At 37.1% G+C, this 24491-nt stretch overlaps 1 protein-coding gene across 3 annotated transcripts in view; it reads right to left on the minus strand.

The window, feature by feature from the left end:
- The window catches only part of PUDP (pseudouridine 5'-phosphatase), a 72974-nt gene that overhangs the window by 23621 nt on the left and 24862 nt on the right, over positions 1-24491 (minus strand). For all 3 annotated transcript variants that reach the window (XM_075095006.1, XM_075094997.1, XM_075095014.1), the window contains 2 exons: positions 21712-21930; positions 9080-9309 (listed from right to left, as the gene is read on the minus strand). In XM_075095006.1, the coding sequence (XP_074951107.1) occupies positions 9080-9309; positions 21712-21930 (449 nt within the window). The remainder of the gene's footprint in view (positions 1-9079; positions 9310-21711; positions 21931-24491) is intronic.

Raw genomic sequence — 24491 nt, forward strand, 5'->3', positions numbered from 1 at the left:
TTATTCTGCATCACATTTCATCAAGTCCCTTAGCAGCTACTTGATACATTATCAAGACAAATGCAAGGAAAAAAAATTATTCCTGCCTCCCCACCCCCCAAGCAGGGTACCCCAAAGACTAAGAACCAATTATAATCCTTCTTTCCTCTTCCAATCAGATACATTAAGTGAAAGCAAACCTTGGTGAGGTTATTTTTTGCATGGAATTTCAATGACTTTTTTCATCTCCATAAGACAAATACATCCATAAATAAACATGCACTGCAGTAACAAGGGCAATGTCTGGAACACTTAAGAGCTAAATTACTTTCAAGCCATGCAACATCTCATTTTTCTTCCACAAATATATAATAAAGACTGCCAGCATGGCAGGGGTGTGTGGGTGTGGGGGTGTGTGTGTGTGTGCATGCATGCGCACACACAAGCACACATGCCTCAGGAGAAGACAGAGGAAGAAAATCAATCATGAGAGCATGATAAATGAAAACAAAACAAAACAATTTTATAAATGTCTCCTTCCTTTAATTGTCTTGTAAATATAAAATAGTAGGCTATTATGGATTTAGGGAAAAGGTGCATGTGTATAGCAGATCTTCAGAAGTCCTGGATTGTTAGATGTGGTGAAATATCTCACATTCTCCTCTCTACAGCCACGTCCATTACACTTATGAAGCTGGAAGCTGAGCTTCATAATCACAGACTTCATCATCCAGTGTGAGAGACACAAATAAGGGCTACATGCTTAGACTATTTAGAAGCTGAGGAAGGTGCATGATTCAGCCAACAGACTGTCCAGCAGCATATCACCTAAGAAGTACATTCCACTAGAGTGCTGTGATCTTTGAACCCCAAGCTGTAAGCTTCTAGCGGTATTTCAAGATGGAGGTGTTAACACATAAAACTCTACATTGTTCAATACCTACTTACTTTAAATTGCCTATTAGGCAATTTAAAGGTATAATTTATTAATAATTTATTCCTTGAAATTTCTCCAGTGTCTGTCTGTACTCAATAGCTTCTCCTGCGGGGGGAGGGGGGGCGGAAATGTAAAACCAGGAGTTATGCTTTTTATTTTTTTGCACTGCCCCACAGTAGCAGGAATTCAAGAGCCAGGCCAACAACACATACTAAATACTCAAATCACAATAAGTCTTCAGTCACACTGCGGAGCAACAGAAGTAAAGCCTTTATGAATTCAGGAAGAAGTTCTAGACAAGAACCTTCCTGACAAACAGCTGGTGTATTGTGTAGTAACTAGGACAATCCCCAGGGAAACCCAGAAACTGGAAGACTGAACTCCTCAGGTTGAAGAGTGCTCAAAAAGCTGTTTTCCTCTTTTTTTGAGGAAGTATTCCACACAGTGGAGAAGACAAGGGTGACCCTCTCTTCTGATCTGCTTTAAAAAGAAAACAGAAGTCCCAGATTGCTGTGATGTTCTCTATGGAGCCATTCTTTCTTCACATTTTAGGAATGCACTGGGACTACTTTTCCAATTATGCTTTACAAAAGATCAACTGCAAGAGATGTTTACTTCCTGAGAAATACACACAAGCTGGTGAGATTGGGCAATTTTGGATGTACACATTAAAACAAAAACCTCGTTTCTCAAAAAACTACAAAGTCAGAGAGTGAGGTTCCTACTGAATTTGGCACCTCATCTTGGTTAGAAGGCAGACAAGTGGAAACATTCTCTTCTCAAGCCAATAGAATGACCCTTTCAGATTTCGTTTGTTATCCACTCTCAACAGTTAAGGGTGTGTCTGCACGGAACACTAATTTGGGTGCACGCAAATGACGTGACCTTCTTCATTCACCTCTCAATCACCTCATGTACAGTAACAGTAAAATCTTCCATATGTAATCTAAATTTGTCAAGGGAGCAATCTCTGCTTTTACTGCAAACTTAAGTATGCCACGTGTACATAGAAGCAGTGGTTTCAAGCTCTTGTGACACCGAACCAGCTGCTCAGCGGTGCCATCACGTCCCAGGGAGGCCGTCCCCACCACACAATGCACTGCTGCCAAGGGAGTCTTCCCTGCTCAGTTTGGAAGTTGGCCACTGTGCAGCACAGGAATGCTGAGGGAGCACAGCCTTGCAGACAAGGGACTCCAACAGGGCACTCCACCAGCAGCGAGGAAATTATCTCCAAAAAAGCCCAACAAGAAAACACACACACCAGAAACACTCAAACGGCCCAGGCCATCAGTCACTGTACTAACCTCCTGGCTACACAGGAGCTGGCACCAACAAATCAGGCGGCACAGGAAGTACTTTATTGGCTCTAATCCATCAACTGCCTAATTTGAATTAATTAATGAACTGTAATTACATCAGTACAAACAAGAAAGTCAAGTGGCTTCTGAAGAGAAAGCCCAAATTCTGTCTTCTACCTCAAAATGCACCAGAAGCTAGAGCTGCGGAGCAATGCTGACCCGTCCCCATGCAGTAAGCGGCCGCTGGCACATGCTCTACCTGCTTCTGTACAGACTGCAGCGTATGTCAACAACAGTGGTCTAGTACAAACTCTACTTCATGTGTTCCACTGAATGCAGCCTAATGCTTTAAAAGCCAGGTGGACTATGCCCATTACGATCGCAGGCTATACCACTGGAGGAAGCAAATATCTAGCAATAAGCTAAAATAATGGGTAAAAATTGTGAGTCCAAGGAGATAAGACAGCAAAGAGTGGGTAAATCAGAATTGTTTATACCATGAACACCTGTTTAGAAGAGTGTTTCAGCTGAGGAAAAATTGGGCACGTAGGCCTATTCTAATGACAGACTAGAGCCAAAGTTGAAAAGACAACCATTGATGTAGGTTTGAACTAAGTTGAAAAATGTCTATGTGTTTTTTCCATGCAATGCTTTTGTTATTTCTAAAATAAAATGCCTGATTTGTGAATTGTAAATATTTAGGAAAAAGTGCAAGTCAATTTATTAATAAAATCGAAAAGCAGCAGATTTATGATGACTACAATACGTGATTTCAACAGCAGGGATTCCAATTTACAGCTCAATACACCACCTAGAACATCTGTTCATGCCTTTGTAATTTCTGTACCTTATTTAAAGTACCCCTAATAAATTCAACCTCCAGGTATACATAAGGAATAACAGAGACATCGCTAATAAAATAACTGTTTATCTGAAAACCATACTACGTGAAATACATACACTACATGCATACACTAAAAGTGATGCAGTTGAAGGGGGATGAAAAAGTAAAAAAAGAAAAAAATGAGAGAGGATAAGAAATAAGAAATAGATTTTGGCATCTTTTTTACACAAGCTCACAATACTGACGGTCACGTTAAGTGCTAAATCAGCCTTCTTCACCCTCTGTTTTTCTTGTACAATATAGATGAAAATTACAAAATGGTCACAATGTTCTGAATGTCTATTACTCCTTCACTACATCTTCTGCAGCAAAAAAGTCTCAAAAAAATTATCTTTGAACTTCTCTTTTCTACGATATAAAAAGTCCACTGAGACTCATAAATCCTAATGCCGTTTAATCAGTCTGAAAAATTTTAATGAGCTCTCCCTAGATTTGGTACAGAGATTATTCGTAACTATGGGATCAATTAATTAATTACAAATGGAAGAAACTGCAAATAAATGGTGTTTTAAATTAAGGCGATGATTTACATCACTTGGAACTTTTTAAATAGAACAGACTGATTCTTCATAAGAGAGTTATGACCATTTGTATTACTACAACCTTTTCCTCCTTTTAAACAATGGATATAAATAGTATTTGGCTTTTTTTAGACTACACTACTGATAAGGTCCTTTGTTTTACAGAAAAGCTTTAGGCAAAACAACCAAAATACTGGAAAGAAAGGCCTTGACCTGCCACATCTTCAGGCAGGTATATTAATTAATATGTTTTTATTGACATAAGTATATTGGAAATACGTATAAGTGTTTGCATGGGAATGTCTGAAACCCTCTGAGTTAAAGCCATATTTGAAATAAATTTAGTGGCATAACATTATTGTTACTATGAAACAAAATTGCTTCAAGATAACATTGGAAAGTTATAGTTGATAGATATCTTATATAAAGATACACACAGAAACACAAATAGCAATGTTCTGATGAACTCTTTTAAAACAAAAATACTCTAATATTTATAAATTCCAAAAGCATGATTTTAAATAATTTCAGCTCTTTAAATCAAATGGAACAGAAAAATATTGTTTGGCGAAAGCACTTTTGTTTCCTTATTTTTTTTTTCCAGATCAAAGCTGTGAAGTGAATCACCGAATCACAAGGTGACTGAGGTTGGAAGGGACCTCCGGGGCTCATCTAGCCCAATCCCCCTGCTCAAGCAGGGCCACCTAGAACCTGTTGCCTGGAACCATGTCCAGATGGCTTTTGAACATCTCCAATATGGGAGACTCCACCACCTCTCTGGGGCAGCCTCTGCCAGTGCTCAGTCACCCTCACAGTAAAAAAATACTTCCTTGTGCTCAGACAGAGCCTCCTGTGATTTTTTGTGGCCATTGCCTCTGGTTCTGTCACTGAGCACAACTGAAAAGACCCTGTCTCTGCCTTCTCCCTTCAAGTATATATACGTATTATGAAGATCCCCCTGAGCATTCTTTTCTCTTCACCAGCAAAATGCCCATCAACCAGGTCACGAATGAAGATGTTAATCAGCACTGGACCCAGTATTGACCACTGGGGCAACACCGCTAGTCACTGCAGCCAAATGGACTTTGTTCTGGTGATCACCACCCTCCGGGCTAAGCTGTTCAGTTTTCAACCCACCTCACTGCTCATCCAGCCCATACATCAACAGCTTCTCTATGAGGATCTTAGGGGACATTGTGTCAAAGGCCTTACTGTCGTCCAGGTAGACAACAGCCACCGCTCTCCCCTCATCTGCCAGGCCAGTCATTTAATCATAGAAATTTATCAAGTTGGTCAAACATGACTTCCCCTTGGTGAAGCCATACTGACTACACCTGATGTTTTGCTTGTCCTTACTGTGCCCAGAAATGGTTTTCAGGATTAGTTGCTCCATCACCTTTCCAGGGATCAAGGTGACGCTGAGCAGCCTGTAGTTCCCTGGGTTCTACTTCCTGCTTTTCTTCAAGATAGGAGTGACATTTGCTTTCCTCCAGTCTTGGGCACTTCTCCCAGTGGCCGTGATGAATCAAAGATTATTGACAGTGACCTTGCAAGGACATCTGTCAGCTCCCTCAGCACTCATGTGTGCATCCCATCAGGGTCCATGGACTTCATGTCCAGTTTTCTTACATATTCCCTGACCTGATCCTCTTCCAACAAGGCTACGTCTTCCTTGCTCCAACCCTTCCCCCGGTCTCTGGGACCTGGCACTCCTGACTTGCAACATTCAGTACTTCAGCCTTTCTCATGTCCTGTGTAACCAAGTCCCCCATTTTATTTAGCAATGGGCCCACAGGTCCCCTAAACTTCTTTTTGTCTCCTATGTACTTATAGAAGCACTTTTTGTTGTCTTTGACATCCCTTCAGCTATATAGCTGAATTTATCAAATTTCACAGTAGTGTCATCAATGAAACTCCAGTTTTGCTTCTGCAGCACATTTTAAAGGTTCCCCTAAAAGGAATTCCCGTTGCAAAAATTTGAAACATAGTAAAGAATCAAGTAACTAATTCTAGAAAAATATGAAACAACTTACGATCATATAAATGTAGGAAAATAATAAAAAACCCCGAAAAAATTATACCTTGATTTTTTTTTCAATTGTCTAAATAAAACATATGGAAAAGAACACAATGTTTTGAACATCATGGCCTGAAGTTTCTACAATATTCACACACACACTGTTTCTACATATGTACAGCTCCAGCTGGTTTTCTTATGAGTTGCGTCTGTGTATTTGACAGCAGAATTTGGCATATATTTAAGAAAAAAAAAAAACCTAAATTTTAGTAAAAGACAAAATTTCTAGTATTAAATCTGCAGATTGCATTTTGATTACCTGACCGATTTAATGAATTACTCATATGACAGTGCATTGTTAACTAGTGTTGGAAGTTCATATGAAACTTCATGCACCACCAGATAGTAAGACCTAGGCTGAATTTGCAGGATGCATCTTGTTCGAAATTCCTGTGCTATGGTTTCATCATTACGCTGATTAAGTTCCTAGTTAACCAAAGACTGCAAACCAAAAGGTCAACATTTAAGAAATTCCCACATGGACAATTATGACATCCTTCAATGATAGTAAAGCAGCCATCATCCGTTTTTATATCATTTTAGAACTGCCTACTTGTAGAAGTATGCCTGCACAGCAACAATCACAGGCTGGTATGCCACTACAGTGAAATTCTGGATTTGGCCTTCAATGGCTACATTGTATTTTTTGCTTGGAGCAGCTCTGAAGTTTTGAAGCAAATCTGACAAGTCGTAAGTTGCTACTGGTGCTAACACTAGTTTTGGTGTGTACTAGGCTGCTTTAGCAGGACGCTAAAGTGGAAGACCTCTCCAGGTGCGTATCAAGCAATCTTCAATGCTTAAGTGGACATACAGCTCCAAAGAACCTTATACAGTTTTCAGCCAGGGATCAGAGTAAATCTCATCCAACGGAAAACATTCAAATCACATATAGGATAGATGTATGGGCCTAAGCACCAAATACCTTGCTCTAATAATCTGTTTCTCTTGAGTCCAGTTACTTGCTTATGCAGACATTGCCTACACCTCCTGATATTTTCCTGCAAACTTGCATGTTACTGATTTTTAGCATGAAATCCAAACCTGTAGCTCTATTAGTCCACTGCTTGGGACTAAACACTGCAGATGCCATCACTACACTGCAATTGGTCATGAATGTTTCAGACAGTTTTGCATGTACTGGTTTAATCACCTCCTTCTTGGGAGTTCTGTGCTTGTGCTAAATTCCCACACTTCGACATTTGTGACTTTTGTAGACACGACAAAAAAAAGTTCAGTGGAATTATCTGCACTAAAGGTAACTATGAATACTGTTAAACTTCATATAAAGGAAAAACATGGGTTCAAACATTTATGCTCTTCTTCAAAGAAAGGTTAAAAATAATAACTATACAAAACTATGAGGAACACTGAAATTTTGTCTAACACCTTTAAAGTTTAAAATTATTAAGTCTAATACAGATGCTGTTATCTTCAAATATTTTTTAATTGTTAACACAGCTATGGCTACTTATTGCGGAATAAATAAAAATATCTACAACACAGCGTCACTATTTTATTGGTTGCTGTTTGGTTTTGGTTTGGTTTTTTTGAATGTTTTTGTCCTTTTTAATTATTAACACCTCATGACTTTTCTGAAATAGAGCCAAATACACTAAGAGCTTTGGGAAAGCTGTCCCCCTGGATATTAATATTAGGCTCCTCACATGAAATAATAATTTGTCATTTACACAACTGACATTCAACTTCCTTACCTCTCCTTCAGAAACAATACCAGTTATGACCCAGTTTTATAAAAATTATCAGTTATTATTATTTTTAATAATTCTCAGTACTTCTCAATTATTTTGCTCTTTTACTTCCAGAATTACAGAACAGCTTACAGCCACATCTCCATCCAGCTGAAAAGGATGTATTACACACCTCTCATTTTGTTTCACGGAAAACACACCATACAACATTACAGGAACATACCCTGATTTTTTGTTCCCTAGACATACAGTCAAGCAAGAAAGAATAATTTTATATGAAAGCAACATTAAGCTGTGGTTTAAGCTTGTTTTCAACTTTTTTCTTATTCCCTCCAAATCTTTGGGCTGCTTCCCAATATTTGCTCTCAATTGAGTATTAACATGCTCAAAATTCATAACTACTTGACTCTAAGGTGATATTTACAGCCTTAATGCTCACATTCTTCAACATTTGGAACGTACCATACATACAAGGCCTACTCACACAAGCACCTAACATGTCCATACAACCTCAGTCTGCATGAACAGCATGTACGTTTGGTGTATCTTTTCTGAACATCTAAGTTTCCAAATTAAGTTGATGCACATACACAGAATGTCAAGAGAACTTGCAACACAACAACAACAACAACAAAAAAAAGAACAAAACCAAAACCAGTTTGGTTAACACTGTTCATAGTAGGTCACATTGCATCAATCTTATTTCACTTTGTATTCCCAGGCAATGCAAATACTATTTAGACTCTTGGTGAGAATTTGAAGTATGAAAGGCTTAAGAATCTTAGCTAGTCATTCCATATGTATTTGTTAACCATTTTTCCCTCAATAACCCTACTGAGAAAAGAGTAATCACAGTCTAATCCACCTAAAATTGTCCCTTAAAAATTAGTATGTAATGCATTTTTCTGCAGTAATGAAACTCTAAAACTTCAGAACTTACGTTCCACTCAGGATAGACAAGAAGTGAGAAAAATATTTTAAGGAGAAAGGCAATTTAATTTAAAATAAAAGCAAAAACATTGTTTCAGCTAGCTCTCAATTTATCTTTCAAATATTCTCCCTAAAGTTTTGTATTTCAGAACCAAGTCTGGAAAGTTATATATCAGAAACTAAACACTTCTACTATTTGAGAAAGTTGCTCACACTGATTGGTTTTAAATCAGAAAACAAGAATTATTATCTCAGAGATTTAGAATGCAAGAGGAAAGAGATGGCTTAGGAAAAATATATGCCCTCTTTACAAAGAAGTATCTTTAATGTTTAGACACTTAAGAGGTAAATCAGCCATGAATGTATGAAAAATAAACTGATCTATGTTTAAATAACTGTTTCCAAACTTTGAGTAGTGAAGTTAAGTTTGCAGATTTATGCATACAGCAGAAAATCATTACACTTTCCTATTACTGCACACTACCATGTAGTAAATCAGAGCAATCTGCATTACAAACATTATACGTAGTGGGGGGAAATGATGCTTTCCAATAATCTCTTGCTTCAACATTATAAACATCTTTGAAAACAGAAGTTCCTGATTTTCATAATGTTTATATTAAATATTAATATAAGTACTTATCACATTAAAAAAAAATATCCAAATACAGCCCAAAGGGAATATTCCTTACTTTTCAGTTAATTTGTTCCCTCCCCTTCTTACCTTCTCCGGAGGTGCAGGGGGGTGAAATCTCTTTGCACAAACGAGAAATGCATCAGGCTGTGGCTTGCCACACTTCACTTCAGGGTCATCTCCCAACACAATATGATGAAAAAGACCAAAGAAGTCTTTGTGTCTGGCTGTTTTCATCTGAAATGTCACTTCGGCTGAGCTGGTGGCAACAGCTATGGGTATGTTGTGTCTGTGCAAATGACGGATCAGCTTATCGACTCCTGCAAGACATATGTACATTTTATTTTTTATATATATGCACATATGCAGGTATATGTATAAATATTTATACCTACTTACAATATATTTAGCAGTATTTCAACGATGTTGTCTTACTGAATATAACAACCTATTTCAATCAGTTAGCGTAGAAGAAAATTCTTGTTATATCTGAAACGTTCCTTCTCCACACAAAAATCATGGAACATTCGTCAAAGTATATACTTGTTCTGTCATCAAATGATGCTTTTCTCAAAATATGCCAAAAATGGGTTCAACATCATTGCATAAGTACACCCACTAGAAGCTCATTAAGCAATGTCCCCAACATTATGAATGTTTATTATTTCAAACCCTCTGCAAGTGAGAGAAAAGCACACAGGGGAACATTCTGTTTAATACAGAGTTATGCACCTGAAAAAGAAAATCAAAGGTAAAAGAAATATACTTTTCTTACTGAATGGCACAGTTTTAATTTCTGAAGCAGGTATCCAACTGGCTGAAGCCAGTCCCTAAGAGAGCTCAGTTTCTCTTTTGCAATTACTAAAGCACGGAACGTTGGGCAGAGAAGGGGAGCTGTCAGTCACAGATGTCAATACCAAAGCTTTATCTGTTGATGCTGTGAACCCAGAGTGACTAACACCTCAAGCCTAATGGGTAGAAACTTCAATCTGATCCAGTCTTCTAGGGAAGGTTAATGCAGGGAACAGTGAAAACAGCAGTCTGTGTAAGAGGGAAACATACTTCATCATCTGGTGCAAGTTTTGAGTTTCGCATGCAGAGATTTCAATTCTTTTTCACTGCAGTATTCTACATGCTGGATACTTATCTCAGACAGAACAATTAGCAGTGTCTAATGGTGAACAAGAGTGGATGCCCATTCTTTACCAAGTCACAAGAGAAAACCCCTCTATATCTGTAAAATCATTTTGGCTCTGCTTCTTGGCATGAATCCAAACTGTGCTGGACACTGGATATTAGTTTCAGGTAGATAAGCCTCCAGTTGTTTTTTGGCTCTTTGAACAAACTTGAGAACGAGTCTTTGTTTTCATCTTCCAAATGCATGAATTCTTATCCTTACAGCTGCCTGGCAGAGAAGGACGTGGGGGTGCTGGTCGACAGCCAGATGAACATGAGCCGGCAGTGTGCCCAGGTGGCCAGGAAGGCCATCAACATCCTGGCTTGTATCAGGACTAGTGTGGCCAGCAGGACCAGGGAAGTGATTGTGCCCCTGTACTTGGCACTGGTGAGGCCGCACCTTGATTATTGTGTTCAGTTTTGGGCCCCTCAGTACGAGAAGGACATCGAGGTGCTGGATTGTGTCCAGAGAAGAGCAACAAAGCTGGTAAAGGGTCTGGAGAGCAGGTCTGATGAGGAGAGGTTGAGGGTAATGAGGTGGTTTAGCCTGGAGGAGGCTGAGGGGAGACTTTATTGCTTGCTACAACCACCTGAAAGGAGGTTGTGACGAGAGAGGTTTTGGTCTCTTCTCCCAACCTACTAATGATAGAATGAGAGGAAATGGCCTCAAACTGCATCAGGGAGGTTTAGATTGGATACTAGGAAAAATGTCTTTACTGAAAGAGTGGTCAAGCATTGGAACAGGCTGCCCAGAGAGGTGGTGAAGTCACCATCCCTGGAGCTATTTAAAAGATGCATAGACATGGCACTTCAGGGCATGGTTTAGGAGACATGGTAGTGTTGGGTTGACAGTTGGTCTTGATGATTTTAGAGGTCTTTTCCAACCTTAGTGATTCTATGATACTATGATCTATCTGGAAATATGACCTGTAGATGTGGCCCTTTGCAGATTTCTTCTCTATTCTCCAGAATCTTATTAACCAATTAATAATTAACATTTCCAGCTCTGTGCTTGTATTTGAAGACAGCCTTTAACCTATAAATACATGCACTTCTGTGACGTTAGATTTCCAGTTAGACAGAAATAACAGCGTTAATCCTCCTCTATTGTCAACGTGTCACCTATTTAAAAGCCTTCCTATGCCCCCTTAATTGGTTATAATAATAATAAGCAAGTGCATTTTTCCCCAAATGATGGTACTCTGTTCTCTCATTGAAATATAATGCTGAACGCAAGTTAACTTTTTACTCCAGATACAGATTATGTCTTCATTCTGAAACATGTGAAGTAAGTCCATGTTAATGGAAGTACTAAGATCTCTTGATGTAAAGCAGTAGCCTAAATGTCTCTTTTTAAAAATAAAATGCATTCATTCAGAGGAATTTATTCTAAATAATCTACAACATTTAGCAAGGCTAGCATATCCTGTGTGTAGTAATATAAAGACGTCTCAAGATTACACAAGTAAGAATACTTTTTCTATCTCCTATGCCCTTGCTATGGTATAGTTAGCTTTCTCTAAAGTTGTGCTCTTTTCAAAGAGCTAATTTTCTTCAGTCCCACTGCATCACAGCTTCTGTTCATCTCTCACAGGATATGTTTATTCTATATTTCTATTGGAGGTAGCCAGCCACAGAAAAGCACTGTTGCAGAAAGGTTATTTCTTCAGGGTTCTCTTTTATATTCCCCCAGCACGTGTCATGATTTTGGTGTGTAAATGTGTGCATATGTGTGTTTACATTCTCCTTTTGCCTTCCCTTGCTACAAGGGAGCTAAAATGCAGCTGTCCCTAACAGCTCCAGAGAGCAAATATTCACATTATTCAGAAAATGCACTTTAATAAAAATATGCCATTAAAAAAAATTATTTGCATATGTGTAAACATAGCAAGATAGATTAGGAAAAAATACAAGGGAAAATCAGCTGTGTGGAAAAAAATTAAATTGCATATGGAATAATAGCTAACATAACAAGCTCAAGATAGTAGCAGCTGAAAAACATTTTAATTCCAGGTTTATTTCTTTGTAAAAGCTATAGATCAACAAAATCCATTTTTGATTGCATCAGTTACCACTAGTATAGATCCACACACTTTGCCACCACATCAAATTACTGACACAATGATTGTACTAATTCAGCATATAATCCTTCATTAGGAAGATAATATCTTTCTTAGTATCTTTCTTGTGCTTTTTTTTACAGAATATGTCAACAGAAGGGGAAGTAGGAAACTGCTTTAAAGATCTGTAAGAAACTTCCCCTGGCATATACTTTGCCATTATAACTCCTATAGCTACATAGATTTTTCAATCAAATGAAGACTTCAGTTACATCAAAAACAACCAATTAAAAATTCAATGGCTATGAAGAAGTATGGTGAAAATTCCTGTGAACTCTCTAACATCTAACTTACTTGTAGCTACCATGTAAGGGATCAAGGCCCATCCATCGCAGGGGGACCTATCTGCCAGAGTTCCTGGGACCATCCTTAACCTCTCCTACTGAAAGCTCAGCCACAAGCGAGTTCTTTTCTTTTTTATTTTTTTTTCCATTTAGTATCTTTAATTAAAAAAAAATTAAAGATGCAAAGAAATAAGTAACTCTCTTTTTCCAGCACAAGGATACACTTTGTATCACAATGTGGTACAAATGCAATAACAATCTGAGACAGTACAACATAAATTCTTCAAGTAATCATTAAAAAAATCAAGAAAAAACATAGCAATGTGAGATATTTAATTTCCAAATGTACTCTGTCATTTCAAATAATCAAAAAGGCAAATACTGTTTCTTTCCTCTATCTCTCTAAATATTAAGTTTTAGAACAGACAGAAGCTTACTATAATCTAAGTGTAATAGTTAAACATTGGTGATTATTGGAAAGAAAAAAAGGTGAAAAGAATTGTAAGCTGAGTTTAGATACAGAAGCTGAAAAGAAGGATCAAATTTAAATGTTAGCATCTTTAAAACCCAATTCATCACAAATATCAGTGAAGTTAGCAACGTTGGGAAAAGAAAAAGAAAACAAACTAAACCAATAGAAAGAAGTTATTTCTTCTGAGACCACAGACACATTTTAAAGGAAGAGATCAGCACTTTTGTTCCGAAAGTTGCAGAAAACGTGTATATTTTTTTAAAGAAGTATTATTTCTCCAGTAGACTCCCAATGTGGTGTTTGTTCTCTTTAGATTCAGCTGAAAACGCAGTGACTAATACATTGGATCAACTGACAAACTAAAATTAAGACTTACACTGAACAACAAAACCCTTGGGCTAACTGTTGCATCTTCCTTTTCATTGACTAATACAAACACGTACAGCAAGAGTTCAGGAAACCAAATAATGCTATGCTGAAATGATCTCATGATAGTCCCTACCTAATTATTTATATGCTATTACAACACTGTTTTCTACATGATGGTTTTTTTCAGTTATCACATTTTATAATCAAATGGCATTATTCATTATGAAGTGAAAATTACAATACAAAACTCCTGAGAGCTAATTCAAATTGATGGAAAACAAAGTGAATTTTTATTTTCCTTTTAGCTTTATAAAAACATGAGCTCTGTGTCATACAGAATACTTCAGAACTGTGAACAACACATACATTTTTGCTACATTTTATTTTATATACTTTCAAATTTTTGTACCATCCCTTTTCTTTTGTTTGTCTACCACTGAACAGAACACCGTTCTTAACTTATATCACTTCTGGAACCCCAGATTCAAACCTATTTCTTGTGAAATGCCTCCAGACAAATAAGGAGCTAATATAAAGCTTTTTTTTTTTTTTTAAAATATTTCTCCAAGCACTTTTTTTCTTACAAAGCATTTTTTATTTTTCTCTTTTCCCAAAGTAGTGTTGCTATGAACATGTTATAGTAGACTGTAAGAATGCTTTTCAAATAGAAAAGAAAGTGATCTCAATCACAAACTCAGCAAACATTTGACATAGGGATGAGGATTATTCATGCCGCTTTAGCACTGAACCATAATTTCAGTTTCCTCTGTTCACCAGCTGAATGATTTCTGGTATTCTTATTTCTACTTGCAGTCAATTCATTTGAAGGCATAACTACATCATCAGGCAGACAATCACACACTAAGCTCTGTCAGTACCTTAACCTGAAAATCCGCTGTTTGATGGTCTTACTATCACAGATGAAGTCCTACAGTCTTATGGCTTCAGGAATAGAGTTGGCTCGTGTACTGCCAGCACAGACTGCAGGAAGAAAGTCACATAAATGCCCAGGCCTACACAGGCGGTCACACTGTCTTTTCTAATGCCTTTTTCAATCCTAAAAAGATGAACACAGGCTATGTAAGAAAAAGCCCTTCAAAAATGAACAGAACTCCCATAGGCCTTCTTTTAAGCAAAAACATGCATTGTAAACAGTCAGTATCCTAAAATTTACAAGGTAGCTTTTATCAAAGTTAAGCTTCAAAATTACATTACAGAGCTCCCACCTGGCTGAGAAGGCCTCAAATAAACAAACAGTGGCATTTTCAGTGGCAAATCCTTTCATGAACATCACAGCGTACCCTACCTCTTTTGCATCTCTCTAGACCTTCCTTGGGTGCTACCTAGGTACTAATTACATCTAATTTCTATTTATTAGTATTTTAACCATTATATAATTCCAGGAAGAGAAACAGGAAATCAGTGGGCAATAGAGAAGACTCTGTGTGTGCGTGTTATGTCTTTTTCTAAATTTGTTATTTGAAAGTTAACATGTTCTGCTAGGAAGGACATTTAGCTGACACATCCCCATTTTTCCCATCCTCAGACAAAACCCAAACAGCTCACAGGGGTTTTAGTTCTACACCAACCATCATAAATAATATTCCTCTATAGTTTCCAACTAATTTAGCTATGGCGTTAACCAGTTTAAGAACATTCTGATCAAGCTGGAACAGAGAGCCATCATATACATTAATACTTTATATTCTTCCAGATCAGGGTTGTCCTTATTCAGACAATTACAGTGTCAGACATCTCATAATCAATTAAATAGTATAACATAGGATTACTTTAGTTCAAGATAGTATATAATGAAAGAAGAACCCTCAGAACAAACAAAACACCACAAATACAGCATATTCCTTATTCTAATTAAATGCAAGCAGCACGTAACCAATGAAATCAGGTTACATTTTGGAGTTTCCATAGTTTCTGCCTGTTCATTTTCAGATCCAAGTAAAAGTTCAAGCTAAACTACTACAGAAAGCTAAAGGCTACATTTATGGAAATTATGAAAGCTTTGAATAGACTTAAAAATATTATTTTGTGTCTTCCTCTTCATAGTTGCCTTTTTAGAAAGCAAACACATATGACCTCTTCAGAACCATCAAAATAGCAAATGGGTATTTTGAAACTGATATGAAGATGACTTTCTATGCCCAAAAGCTTCTCCACAGTTCAGTTAGTTTAATGAAAGATATTACTTCTCATTTAAAACCTCCTCTCATATAGGCCTCAAATCATTATGATTATAGTAACAATGTTACTGCTATCTACAATGGCTGTGTATCATTTGACATAGTTTTAGGGACTACAGAAATACTTTAGAAAAAGTGAGTTATTTAGGACATTTTTCTTATTAAATTGTCTTATCTGCCTCCCCAGTTAGTTACTGGTTATTTGATTATTTGATTACTTCTCCGGTTAAATTCCTGTGCTATTCTTATTTTTTGTCTGTGTTTTGTAATTGCAACATGTAATTTGTTCTCCAGTTAACTGGTGAAAAGATACTCATCCACCTTACTTCTGTAAGCTATACAGGCCACTCTCATTTGACAATTTAATAATGAGTACTATTAGTCACATTTATTTTACTGTCAGCTGTAATTATAAGCCAAAGGAATGATTCTCTCCCTAAGCTTTTTGAGACGAAACAACCTTCTTTGAAAAATGGAATGGGGTATTGAAACATCCCACAAAGTTCTTTTTAATGGAGAAAAAAACCCTGTATTTCATGGGTAATCAAATCTTTCCTGATGCATATTTTATTGTACCTATATACACTTGTGTTTTCTTGTCGGGGTGTGGGGGGTGATAATCTATTTATTTAATCTGAGCTACTTACTCTTGTCCAAAAAATATTCTTTTTTGTCTTCCTTTTTGCATCAATTTTGACTAGTCCGCTAAACCACTTTCTATCCCGTTTCTCTCTTCCTTCACTGCTGTACGCGCATGTTTTATTTCTCTTTCCCTGCTATACTTTTGGAGCTCATCTACAATATGTAGCCCGTGCTAATATAACTGTACTTGCTAAATCTTGTAGCTGAGATGCAGAAGAAACAACATGGCTACAGACTTTTTTAGAGACCTTTGCCCTGTGCACTGAAATTTTTGTTGGAAGAGCTATAGTGGTCACCATGTTCTTTCTTCACATAGCTTGCACACAAATGCCGAGCCCAAATGCAACTTCACACTCTTTTTGCAGACTTTCAGCACTCCATCTAAGATCTTCATACACATCTATCAGAGTGTTGCTCTTTATTCACCACTGTGTGGATACAGTTAGCTTTCTGCTCACTCAGACAACATGAGAACAGAGGACACCTGACCTCTGGGGCACCAAAATCAAGGCTCTTTAGACACCCATATTCAAGTCCACTTCATTTAGCTGTAACATTACACAAAACAAGCTGTCCAGGAGCGTTCAGTGTATATTTGGAAGAAAAGATTTACTGCTGAGAAAAAGACTAAAGGAAACCAAAATGCTCCACACATTGTTTAAAGTAACTGCATATGCATTATGCATGTCTTGATGATTTATGTCCGGTTGTGCACAAATGGAAATCTTAAGGATATAGCCTCTGAATGAAAAGACTGCTCTTCTTTTTCAAAATCATTTACAGTTCCTACATTGAATGTGATATCAAACCAAACTTAAAAGCTGTTCAAGATATTATCACTCTCTTTAATCAAAGAAAAGCTAACATTCCCACTTAGAGCTTTGTCGAGTTGAGTGGATTTCTACCCAATCCAATGATAACCCTTTAAGTTCATAAAAGCAATTCTATGGTAAAAACCTCAGCACCCACTGAACACTAAAAGCACCCAACAAAGAAAAACAAATAAAATAATCGCACTTAGAACAAGCAGCAGCTGTCTGTTCATGTAAGTCACAAACTGATTAAAAATATCTTTTATGTAGTCTGGTATGATACAACAGTTGCAAGCCCATCAGCAGAGTGCTATTAATTATCTATCCTTGCCCTCAATCCTCAAGTGAAGACAGTATTGCTGCTGTGAAGGTGAGAGTGTGACAGAGATGGAGCTGCCCACCACTTGGTGTAATTGCCATGAATGCTTTAACTTGGTCAGCTCTGAATTGGTCAGGCAGTTGGTCTAGGTGATCATCGTAGGTCCCTTCCAACTGGAATAGTCTATTATATTCTTTTTCTGAATCTCTTGAGACTATGGAAACATAACTCGCAGATCCACCCGTTTCTTTTTTGTTCTGAGACATTGTTTAAAATATGATCAGCAATTGTGTGTTATCCTTTCACTGAGCTACAAAAGTGGAGGTGGAAACTAATAACCTACTCCCTAATTTGGAAGGCAACTGGCTATTAATAAAGAATTCTGTCTTCTCATCTTATTGCTTTCTAAAAAGTACCAAAGATCCTTCTGGTGGAAGAGACTACCTGTTCACCAAATCGATAATCTCATTTTAGTCTGGACATACTGACACACGCGTGGCTGTCATAAAAATATAAGTACTAAATTTTACACAATTCAGAACCTCTGTCAACTGTATTGCTGACTTCCTGGTAAAAGCATTTTTGGGTTGCAATAATTTTGGATTTAATGCAAAGGCCAAATGTTTGTAATTAGCCAAACAGCATAACTCCAGTTCGCAGCTAATTGATAGAGATCAGGGACTATAGGCTCACTGTGCCCACATGGACTCACTAGAGTTTCCTACCATTAAAACAATAAAAGCGAGTAGAAGAAAAGATAACATGGTAGGAAGTCTGTTTAACTGTTATGGGTACATCATGAATCAATGAAGCAACAGCTGGAGTACACTGCTGGTTGAATGGCACTGTTCAAGAAAAAAATATATACTACTTTAAAGTGAGTTACCCTTGGAACTTGAACTGTTTTTCTTTCTTCTCTTTTTGTGGTTTCTGACTGGCTTCATTTGGTTCTAAAGCTGAGCTATGAAATTACCTCCTCATGTCAGCAAGAGACAGTCAACTGTCCTTGAACGAGAAAATAGTTTGCACATCACATTCTGCACTGGCTGAACAGGAGCTGCAACAACAAAAAAAAAATATCCCAGTTATCATGAAAATGACCCAGGAATGGAAAACATCTGAAAAGCATACACAACCACACAAACCTTAAGGATCTGTGCTTTGTGGTGATAATGAGCCAAAAACCAGACTGCTATGAAAGAATTGCATTAATTTCATTACCCTAACATGATTATAGTAACTGTTAGCAGCTGTGAAACTTGGGAGTTAGGTTTTTCTGGCTCTGTGTATATTCTGGGTTTATGCTAAGAAAAAGCACACCTATACATGTATAGGTGAATGTCACTCCTTATTCTTCTGGTAAACCACTTCCCTGCAATGTAGTACTGCATTTGCAGAAACAGAAAGCCTACTATGTTACTCTTGCAGATAACAATGCCTGCATTCTGTGACAGAACTATTTAGAAAAACAGACCAAGTGGCAGCCTTGTCATTTTGTCGGTGTTGTTTTGGATTAATTTCTTTCTCTAGTGAATCAAAACTAGCCTTCCCTAAGATTCTTTCAGAACTAAAAATAAATCTGTGAAAAACTCTCAAACAGTTGCTGGAAAATTCCATATTAGAAATGGATTGATGAAATCTTCATAGATTAAATCTGTATTTTGACCACAGCCTGATGTATTGAAGCTTGTCAGTCAGTTCAGCCCTACTGAAATAGTCAAAATTCTGTCTTCAACCACTAATGCCTCAGAAGTGTTGTACATTACGTGCCACGGCTGTAATATAGCCTGTCAGGCAAAGAACTGCTTTGCCAATCGTGTGTTCATAGAAATTCCACACGATCCTTAACCATCACTGATATACCTGCCAATTACTTGATTTGGGGATTAACAAAGTTGTTATTGCTGGCAAAAACATGTGCATAGCTGACTCATTCTATGTCCAGAATGTTGCTTTGCTTGAGTCACTTTTTCAGACATCATTGGTTGTCATTCAGCACTGCTCTCCACCAAACCAAACTTAAGTCTTATTTTTTGGAAAAACAATAGTAATTGATTGAGAAATAGAATCTCACCTGCCTATTAACTGTCAAAAGATGGCCATAAACTCAGCATGTCAGAAGCCATCTTACGCCATTAATGAATCTGACAATTAACTTTCATTTCCCTGTATTTAACTGTAACTAACTGAAAGATTAGTTTAGTCAGAGAACACTGTAAACTCAAAATATCACTAGTCTTACATCTTACACAACACCCGCATGAAGTCCGTTCTTAAAGAACATAAAGAGGCTGTAGAATAAATCCACAAAGATTGCATTAATAAATAACCTCAGAAGGTACAAAAGGATATAAGAAAAGTATCAGATTTAAAAAACCTGGTTATCAGATTGAAGAACAGGCCAATTCTTAAAGAAACTAAATAGTAAGCAGCCAGAGCCACTTCTTTCTAGATTATTAGCTGACATCAAACTAGTTTCCTCAAAATTAGTGGCAATTCAACTTGTACCTCATATGCTGCTACCAAGTAAAGTCCAGATCCCATTACTGCAGTGATCAAGGCTGCCTTGGCTCCCCACGATGGCCAGTGAGCATAAAGTATTGAAGTTCACATCAATTCTGCTTTAGAAAACAGCCTGAAGAAAGTTATCAGGTGTATTTAGCTGAACTGAAAAGATAATCAGTTGAACAATTCTGGCGATGATAAAAACGTTTACTTGCTTGTCACAGTAATAATTTTGCTTGTTTTATCTATAATAGCTCAGCTTCAGTGACCCCAGAATTCACTTTTTGAAGGCAGAAACAGAGCAAAAGTTTACGTTTCCTTCAGCTAATCTGTTCCATCACCTCTCTGTTCAAGCCAGCTCAGCCACATTATCACAATCCTCAGCAGGCACAGAATATCCACTTAATGGCATCTATTACCTGTGCTGTTATGTTACAGCAACTCTGCTCTGTGCCTCCTAACATTTCACCCAGTCTGTCCATCTGGCGTTTTCTAAGCCCTGGCGAGGGTTTTGTTGTTTGTCTTGCAAAACATATAGCTGCAAAGTTATATGAAAGACATGAAAAATGAAAAAGACATCACTCCATCTTTCTTGTTGTCCTGGAGAGTTTAACTAGGCTTAGAGTTTTAGGTGGATCTGCAAGTGAGAAAGATGCAAATTTAAAAATCTTGCATATAAAAGACATCATGAGATAGCTAAATTGGTCGGCTGCACAAAGTACTCAAGTTTTTAAGCTGCCTAAAAATATTACACTTTTTTTTGCTGCTTATTTGTTTCTAAAATATCATGTATTTTTAACTTTCATCCTCTTAATGCATTATGAAACTAGGTATAAAAAAGCATCTGAAAATTCAAACATCATTAATGTGCTGCAGAGATTGTCAGAACAAACAAGCACACATTCAAAGAGAAAAAATTATAACAGTTAGACTTGTTATAGTGACATGCAGTTATTTAATTTTTAATACTTCTTTTCATTCCTCCCCCTCTCCTCCCTCGCTCCTCCCTCCTTTTTTTTTCCCCTCATAAATTATTGATATTTGCTCCAGGAAGTTTAACATTGTACAAAAAGTTAACAGCAATTCTAGCTTTAGGTATTGCCTGTCTTGCATGACTGAGGATTTTTCTCTAAGCATTTCAGATGTAAGCATAATGGAATATAAAAGTATGAATTCACACCACATAAGATTCATCCTCTTGCTTGTCTTGAGGTACCTGCTTTAAGCCACTCATTCTGGCTTCCTGCACAATCACCGGTAAAAGATACGTATCTTCAGAAGATGATGAAACTTACCTGTCTTAGGATAACCTGAGAAACCCTTCCTCTCCATTGACATGCAGCTGGCTCGGATACCTTGCTTAAGTTTCAATATTTACGTTAGATGATATGAATCCCAGTTGAAAGAACACATGGAGTCATACATTTGCCTGCACATTTAGAAGTGTATTTGGGCTCAACAAAATCAGACTATGCTTATAGCCAGAGAAAATTAACTTGCTGTGTTACACAGCTACCAACAACAATTATAAAGAATGTCTGGTTTACAAAACAGAATTAATGCACATTTACCTAGTCTTTTTTTGTCTTTTAAAACACACAGGAAAAAAAGCTGTTATCCAAATAAACAAAAAAAAAAGTTTTCAGTACCCTTTAACAGGCAAAATACGTCTTTAACAGGTAGATATGAGTAAACTTGCTAAAACAAGAGTGAGTGGTGAAACTGAATCTGTAAGAAACTGTTCTGTGGAAGGCAGATTAAAAATTTCTACCTTAGTATTTAAGTAATTCCACAGGCAGTTTATGAATACTGACGAGAAACATACCTGGCATCAATTCAGCAGTAGGGAATATCTTCTCCTGCTTCATTTTACTTTCATGTAATAACTCTTCTTTGGTTATTGGAAGATCTAGAACATCTCGAATAATCTGTGCCCCTTCTAGGGCTTTTTTACCCATGACCAAGGATTTCACATCCCAGGTATAGGTCTTTCCAAAACGCCCACAGATCTCTTCGAACACTACTGTATAGAGATGCTCAGTATCTGCCAAAAAAAAAAAAAGAAAAAAAGATTAAAACCATATACAGACAGCTGAGCAGCCGATTCTACAAGTAGGACCACAGAATGAACTGCCAGCAGCCAGACAGCATACCGAAGTGGACAAAATTGCCTCCTTTTATTTGCACAGGGGAAGCTAGACTTCTAAGATCACCTCAGAGGTACCTAGGTTTCTCAAGCTGTCACTTCTGTGTTAAGAAAAAGTTACTGAGGGTCACAACAAAGAACTATGTGGACCTGCTCTTTTATAACTTTTTTTTACTATACAGGTTAGCAAGCAGTGTCTTAATTAAAATACTCTATTCTTTCCAGGAGAAAGAAAAGAAGGGAAGGAAATCTGGTACTTGGGGGATGTCATTACATATTCAATGTAAATTGAAAAAAAAATTAATTATTTAAGAGTGTCTTTGAACAGAAGCTTCAGAGTGCCTTCAAAGACACTATAGTCATTATTACAGTGCTGCTGGCATCTCTGCATTTACATGAGATTACTCAAGCAGAACACGCCCACTTGTATTTCCAGGGGGTTTCTGGCAAGAGTAAACTTCAGGTTGAATTCTGCAAGAGCAACTATCAGCCTCTATGTCAAAGGTGGTTTTAGTTTTCAAACTACTTTTTTTTAAATACAAACAAACAATCCTTCCTGTCTTTTCCCCCAGACAAATCTTTGAAAAAGAAGGTCAATAACATTTAATTTAACACAAAAAGGTCCTTTCAACTCTTGGCTTCATTTCAGCAAAGATCTTGAACAGTGACTTTTCTACCAGTTTGTTTATCTTTTTGTCTCCTTTGAAATGCCAGCTACTGCTGTTAATCATGCTTTAATTTCCTTCTCATGCATGTCTTTGCCTTCTGTATCTCTAAAGGTATGTTTATTATTATCATTTTAGCAATGAAAGGCAAAAATGAGGAAAGTAGTTGCTTCTATGAGATTTATTTAGAGAAACTGGGGAATCCACTTATCAACATGTCCTTTTATGTAAAAATATCTTTACAGAGATAATAAATAGTGAAATTATTCATGCAGACATGGCCTTACTTTCTGAATAGATAAGAAGTATGCAATGGAGTTTAAGCTTTAAGCTTTAACATAGGTAGTATGAAGAAGACGCACAGACAGAAGAAAGAAGAGCAGAGCCCATGACTACAATATACACGACGATCTTCCCTGCAGTCTGACAAATGCTTGCTGCTTAACAACAGTAACCTACTTGTCTTGAGATCAGCAGATGATTCCAATATGAAATCAAATGAGATGCATAGGGGGCATTTCCCATCATCGTACCTGTCATCATGTGAACACACAGCAGTGCAGAAGACATGCTCTGCCTCCTGCCAGAACACTCTTCACCATGTTCCTCTTCAGTAACTAGAAGGGACATTGAGCCAAAAGATCAGCTAAAGACCCAGCGTCCTTGTCTGGACTGCTTAACAGGGCAGAAAATGGTTCACAAAAACCTCTTAGCACCTGTACAACTCTTTGCAAATGCTTCTTAACCAATGACACTTAAGGAAAAAAAGTTAAGAGTAATCCTGAAGACTCATAAAACACACGGGAAAGGTGTCACAGCAGAAACACAAGCAAAGGGGCTTTGAAGTATTAAGCTGCCTAACAACAGGAAGGGGAAAAAAGAAAAAATATATCCCCCAGTTTGCTTGATACTGCCAAGTGGTTCGCTCTGCAAGCTAAGGTGAATTAAGAATTCAGTGTTTAAAATTTCACAGTTCTCTCTTTTTCTTTTTTCTGATACACTAATTTTTCTTCCATATCACAGACTCACCAGGTGAAGGACATAAAATTCTTACCCCAGATTTAAAACTGAAACTGAAAATTAATCCTCATCCCATTAAGTAATACATAGCAAACCAAGCAGAAATTGAAAAAAATAAAAGAAAAAGGAATCAAAAAGTGTAATTTTAGAACATGAAAATCTTCCTACAGGTGTCTAAGATAATTATATGCTAATCTATTTGAAAGTGAAAGACTCAACTGTATAGCTAAAGACACTCAATTTAATAGCCTCCTGATTTTTAAATATCACATACCAGACTTATGAACACAATTTTCATTTTCTTCTTATAGAAATGCTTAATAATGTCCAGATTGTGGACCTAAAAATAATATGTTATGAAATGTTGCAGTTTGTCAACTGAATAGCTCTCATGAAGAAGTTTGAGTCAAATTTATTAAAATAATTGTTATCCTATTTGCATTGTGTTAGAATTTAGAGAAAAACTCGAACACAAAACAAACAAACAAACCAACCAGTCAACACACCACACCTGATTGCTGGCTACATTTAATTTAAATGTGAGTTAGTCTCACGTATTACTCAAATGTTTAAAGCAACACAAATGCTTAAACACGCAGGATGTCAGAAAGCCTTCTTTACTTCCCTCTCCTCATTAATTATCTGTTAAATTAGCTGTGAAAAGAATTGGATTACAAAACCTCCAACTTTTCATTCAAGAAGATTGCTTTCACTCTGTCTGAAGCCATAGCATTTGGACCCTGGACATCAACTTGCTTGCCTCTTCTAAGATTC

The sequence above is a fragment of the Phalacrocorax aristotelis genome, chromosome 1 (assembly GCF_949628215.1).
Source record: "Phalacrocorax aristotelis chromosome 1, bGulAri2.1, whole genome shotgun sequence".
Classification (NCBI taxonomy): Eukaryota; Metazoa; Chordata; class Aves; order Suliformes; family Phalacrocoracidae; genus Phalacrocorax; species Phalacrocorax aristotelis.